Source organism: Phalaenopsis equestris, unplaced genomic scaffold (genome assembly GCF_001263595.1).
Source record: "Phalaenopsis equestris unplaced genomic scaffold, ASM126359v1 Scaffold232418, whole genome shotgun sequence".
Lineage (NCBI taxonomy): Eukaryota > Viridiplantae > Streptophyta > Magnoliopsida > Asparagales > Orchidaceae > Phalaenopsis > Phalaenopsis equestris.
Window position 1 is genome coordinate 177,863 of NW_018250383.1, and position 6,249 is coordinate 184,111.

Genomic DNA, 6,249 nt, shown 5'->3' on the forward strand with positions numbered 1-6,249 from the left:
GACAATATTTTTAATATAAGATGTGTAATTTGAACTTAAGCTTGAGCTCGTAACTCAACATGCTCGACTTGTGAGTTTGTTAATAAGTCTGATTTGAGCTAGCTAAAGAAAATAAAAAGGGGGAGGTGAAAAAAATAACATGGGTGTTCAAGTGAGAGAGAGAGAGAGAAGGAACAAAAGCCTTGTTTAAAAATAACATGGGTGTTCAAGTGAGAGAGAGAGAGAGGAACAAAAGCCTTGTTTAAAAATTTTGTAAATTATATGAAAAGATTTCAATCAATGAGATTTTAACCAAGAAAAAAACTCACAATAATATTTTAAAAATATTGTATTGGATAGAAGTCCTCACATCTTTTACTGTTAATGGAGGGAAGTTAAATATCTATAAATACTAATATCAACTTAGGGCAATAAAGCAATGTTTTTGGGAGTGCTCGTGAAAATCTAACCCTTCCTTTATTTATAAAGCCCCCTACCCAAATACTAACATTCATAATAAAGTCATAATTTATTTTCCGAAAATCTCTGCAAAATTTTCTAGGAATACTTTTAATAAAATATTTCTCAACATTACCATACCACATGCCTTGAAATAAGATAGTTGTCCCCATTAATGCAGCACATATTCACATGCTTTCCAAATTCTTGCTTCGCTAACCCAAAAGAAATAAATCTGAAACTGAAATCTTCTGTGATTTAATCTGTAAAACACTTTCTGCACAAGATCTATCTCCCACTTTTCTTTCAAGAAAAAAAAAAAAAAATCAGTGAATTAACTTACAATGATTTGCCCAAATACTGTCCTATCAAACCATATCCAGCTAATCCCGTAAATCACGTTGGCCAGATTTGTATTTGTGTGTTCCTCTATTTTATGACGTTAGATTCAACGAAATTATGCATCCATCTACACGTTTTCTTCCCCCTCTCCTCCGCCATCCGGCCTCATCGTTCTCCTCCCCTCCTTTCCGGCGAACCACTGCACAGTCCGCCGCGCAATTGGCAGCCACTTCTGCCTCAATCTCTCCTCCTTCTCTCCATAGTTCCCCGACGGCCGAGAACTCCTCACCGCCGTGATATCCGACATACACCTACTCGCCGGCGATATCAAAGCCCTCCTTTCCAAAGCCGAGAACTCGGCCGAATACTCCTCTGGCATTTGCATCCGTACCGCCTTACTCTCCAATCTCCGCTTTCTTTCCATCTCCTCCTTTATCCTCGACACCCCCGCCGCCGCCGGAAACTCCGGGGAAATCACTTCAATGCTCCTACCGACACCGGAGACAGCTGGATCAAACCTCCTGCTCGAAATCACCCGCAGCATCTCAGAATCAAGGCTAATCAAATCGGCTGAATTGAAATCGCTCCACCGGCTCTGGAACACGACTTGAGACACGAGTACCCTGTGCTTGAAGTTGTGTAGCGGCGCCGCCTGCTTTCCCAAAGCGGCAAATTTCAACCTTTCTGCCCAGCGGAAGCTGGCGGCCAACCCTCTCGATATGGCTCCGCCGGCTAAGGCGTGTTCGCGCTCGATGTAAAGCTCGAGGGCTGAATCGGCGCCGTCTTCCGCGATTTCTGGTGCGGACGTATCGCGGAGGCAACGCGAACTGGCGGAGTATTTGAAGAAAGCGATGTCGTCAACGTCAACTCGAGTGCGGCAAAGAGGGCAGGATGAGTGAGATTCGAGCCATCGATCGACACAGTCCTTATGAAACGCGTGCTTGCAGCGCGGAAGCAGGCGAAGTATCTCTGCGTCGTCGAATCTGGAGAGGCAAACAGAGCATTCAAGACCTTCACGGGAACCTTTGAGAGCGGAGAATTGGAAGAAGGGGAGGGATTCAATCACCGATTTGTCGATACCGGAAGACCGGCCATCATCGCCTTGGCTTCCATTACCGGAGATTATGATGCCGGCGTTGGTGAAGGGGTTGTTGCCGCTGGAGTGGCAGAACTTGCCGTACATGAGGAGGAGGAAGGTTAAGGAGAACATGATAGAGAAGATTCCGATCACGACGGCGATGCTTGGCCGGAAAGTTACCTGCACGTTGTTTCCAGAAGAGCTGCCGCTTCCACTGGGGTTAGGCGGTAAGGCGGGCTGCGCCGCCGCCGCGCCAGCGACGGCGATGAGGAGGAGTAGATGCAGAGGAGGTCCGGCCATCTCTATGGCATCGCTATGGAATTAAGCTGGGTTGTTTAAAGACATTTTTTTTATTTAAGACGGGCAGTAGAACGCCAAACTCGCCTCTTTAGATCATTGAAATCGATTTTAAATATTTTAGGGGAAGAGAAGAGACGACGGTGATTCCAATCGATTTATAATTTTTTTTTAGTTTTTTAATTGAAATAAAATGTAATATTTAAAAATTTAATGAAGAAGGATTGTGTTAATTTAAAATTTAAAAATCTATTGAAAATTGAAATCTAATTCTGCTTGAAGATAAAATGGATTTAACCGAATGGGTTGACAAAAATATATACTTCTTGTATAAAAAATCATAAAATTTTGTTATGACACGAATGAAACAATAAAAACAGTGATAAGCAACAATAGTAATCACTTTCACTTTTACATGCCCGCTTAAGAAAATGAATAAAAATATTTCTTTTAATATATTTTCCATCCAATTCTTTTAAATCATAACAAAAAAGTATAATTTGAAAAAGTCAAATATATCTTTTAATGAATCGTCAAGATGATATATATATATATACATATATATTTAATCAATCGGCAAGATGATATATAAATGTTAAATATATAAATACAGAGAAATTGGATGTTATGTATGTAAACCTTTCTTTCTTTTATGCTTGGGACAGAATCGGTAGGTTATGGACGAGTAGTGCTTAAGATGATGAAGCTATGCTTTGACTTTGTGCCAATAATTGCATGAAGTAATTAGTGGTTATTGAGTTTTTAATTAAGAGTAATAATAAATTCAAAATTTAAGTAGACAAAAAAATTATTTGGTCCGGCGCTTATACGTTCATCAATTAAATTTAGGAGATATGATACGTATATTTGTATAGGTTTCTTTTGGAATTATAATTTATTTGTTTAGCTAATTGGTACAAATAAGAGTAAATAGAGAGGGAGAGTAATAGGCCTATCCTTCCAGTATAACATTTTTTATTGATTTATTTGTTTATGGAATTGTATAGGATTATTGGGCTATGCACCAGATAGTGAACTAACTCCGCTCAATGCATTGGATCACTTTCATGATAAGGTAGTTCGATAGCAGTGTCATTGAGCTAAATCAACTCGCGAGTTGGCTAAGACTTGGCCCTATAAATGGCTTGTTGCTGAGCTTGATGAGCTAATAAATAAAACTTCCTATAAAAAAAAGGCCAAACTTGAGCCAACCACATTAAAGATTTGTTCGCACATGAGCGAACTTATTTGAAAATAATGCAATAAAATACAATTAAAATAAAATAAATAAAATTTCTGAGCTTTAATTTAAACTATTAAAGATATTTAAAAGTTATATTTTTTTTTTATACAATATATGCAAAAATGAGTTTCTTTATGTAATAGGAAAACCAAAGTACTAAATGCGTCTAATGGGCTTAATGGATTGAACACATTAGCCGTGTATTCAATGATTTGGCGCTGACCATATCAAGCATACTCGTTAGCCATGCATTTGAAAGTGACAAGCTGCAAGCTCTTTGCCACCCAAAAGGATCCCGTGAGTATCTCCGAAGTATGTCAAGCATTCTTGCAAGTTTGTAAGAACATGCTCATCCAACCTCAATCTTCAAGCGAGTTCTTCCAATCAAGCTCGCTCATATGCCCGATTTTTTATTCCAAATTTACACGAGCTGGTTTGACCTTCCCACCAAACTCATCGACAACTACCTGGCTACACCACCAAACTTGACGTGAAATTTCTTTGAGGTTGAAGGAAGAGATCTTCAACATGTCAGCATACATATTACAATTTATTAACAACATGCAATCCACACTAGCTGTCTCGTCAACTAAGTGTCTACTTAGGCTCCCTACTTACAACCTAAAATCTAGTTTTATGGTTTATTCTTTAGACCCCTGCCCGAGCACATCGACTCCATAACATATAAATAAGAAGAAAATTAAAAGATGTGCAGTGATAGATGCCTCTCAATTCTTGACGCTAAAAAAACTCTTTGATCATCCCAACCCTAAAAATCTCCAACTTTCATTTTAGTAGTCATAATACAATTAAAATTTCGCAATATCAACTAAGGATTAGAAGTAATGTCAAATATAGAAATAATAGAATCCCAAAGTACATTTATATTAAAATCACCACTTTTCACATAAACAACAGTGACATAAAACTTAATGATAAAATAAAAAGTAATAAACCCATAAATGAATCGAGGATGAACTTTAATAATAGAAAAATTCAGGTTATTCAATTTTTAATTGAAATTCAACCATTATCAGAAGTATTGAAATTATCAACACATTCTTCACTAAGAAAAGATTAAATTTTCCTAAAACATTAGTATCAGATAAGTTTGATTATTATAATTTATTGTCCAAAAGACAAATAAAATCAATCTTTCAAAAGATACTTACAATCCATATTACGAGCTTCATTTTTTAGTCTATGAACATTCCAAGAAGCTAATTTTAGATAAAACATTTAGAAGAGAAAAAAAAAGTAATCAGAAACAAAAATCATTTAGTTTTATCTTTTCTTGCTCTTGAAGAAACAAGAGAAGAGGAAGAAGGTTATACTTCTTTCATGATTTATATTAGTTATAGAAGCATGATTTAAATTGGACAAATTAATTTGTAACATTCTGAACATTAGTACTTACTAAAGCAGAAATTTATTAGTTTTAGTAATAATATCATCAGCACTTGTATTGGACTTAGCAATGTCAACATTATCAGACATAGAAGTCATAGTTTCTATTACAAGTATAATATCAACAGTATTAGAAGCAACAACCACATTCGCTCAATATTAACATTAATCAACAAAATTATTTCAGTAGAAGAAACATTTAATTGAGCATTAGTTCCACTGTTCACATAAATAGCCATCTCAAGAGTAGAATTTCTATTAGCATCAAAATTAACCCCAATAAAAGAAATAGATGGTAAAGCAACAATGTTATTATTAGATTCATTACTAATAGATGTATTAGAAACATGTATATTCAAATTAGGGCAAAAAACTTGTATATTAACCCCATTTTTAACATTCATATGTCTAATAGTATTAACAAACTTACTATGGTATCTTTCATTACCAGTGGTAGCATTCCTTAAATTAATTTTCTTCCACTCTCTAAGACTATAATTGAATTCGAGCATTAGATTGAGACATAAGATAAGAAGGAGTATGACCAAATGTAGAACAGTTCTTGCAAGGAATTGGTTTCCATTCATAAATAAAAGGTAATATAATTTCTTTATCCCTATCCAAATAGCAATGGAATTAGGCAAGATTGAATCAACATTGACTTGAATATTAACTCTAACATAAGTAAGTCTTTTTCGCTTAAAGGATCAAACGCTTGAGGAATGCCAATTTTACTTGCTATTTTAGAAATTTCATTTTCATATTAGCAAAAGAGGGGTAAGTCAAGAATTTAACGCATATAAACACATCTTTAAAGTCTTCTTTAAGTAGTCAAAAGTCATGAGACTATCGTTTAATAAGAAAAGGTATACCTCTAATAAACAATGGTCCTCCATAGAGAAGCATCTCCAAATCCTCTAAGCAATTAAACTTAAACAAGAAAAACCTATAGTGAGTGAAAGTACCTCAACTGAACCTTTAAGTTTCCAAAGTTTACTAATCACTTGGAGTAATTACCCATAAAATGTTCTTTAATTAAAGCAAATCCAACAAGTGCAAGATCCCACTTCTTAGATCCTTCAACTTCATTTTCTGAGAAAATGATTTTATCTTTAATAGGTGGAACATTAGATAAATTTAAAATTTTGGATCTAGCACAATTAGATGAGAATAAGCCTTTCCAAGTTAATGTAGGAGTTGATCCAAGATTTGATCAGAGATGAAATGGGGGGGAAAGAGGTATCAATGGGGCAGAACCCAAAAAAACCATGAAAGCAAATAAGAAGGAAAAAACAAGAGGTTACTTCCTTGAAATAGGGGCGAAGGATTTGCTGAAAGAGAAATCCTTAAAATCGGTCAAAAATAATTGGAGAGAAGAAACTCTAGGTCTACACCCCAAGCTGCTTTTTTTTTCTATATACATGTATATATATATATATATATA

General features: G+C 35.5%; 1 protein-coding gene across 2 annotated transcripts; it reads right to left on the minus strand.

The window, feature by feature from the left end:
• Positions 1-607: 607 nt before the first annotated feature.
• LOC110038301 (E3 ubiquitin-protein ligase ATL42-like) lies at positions 608-2,291 on the minus strand. Of its 2 annotated transcripts, XM_020743092.1 has the most exons (2): positions 2,039-2,291; positions 608-1,951 (listed from the first exon to the last, which is right to left on the minus strand). In XM_020743092.1, exons 1-2 carry the CDS (start codon positions 2,156-2,158, stop codon positions 908-910), a joined length of 1,164 nt encoding a protein of 387 aa, XP_020598751.1. In that variant the 5' UTR covers positions 2,159-2,291; the 3' UTR covers positions 608-907. The 2 variants fall into 2 exon arrangements, with proteins under 2 accessions (XP_020598751.1, XP_020598750.1); XM_020743091.1 differs by having other exon boundaries at positions 608-2,291.
• Between the last annotated feature and the right edge of the window lie 3,958 nt (positions 2,292-6,249).

Excerpts from the sequence above, each read along its gene's own strand:
- LOC110038301 (XM_020743091.1), bottom strand. The coding sequence starts at position 2,158 with ATGGCCGGACCTCCTCTGCATCTACTCCTCCTCATCGCCGTCGCTGGC.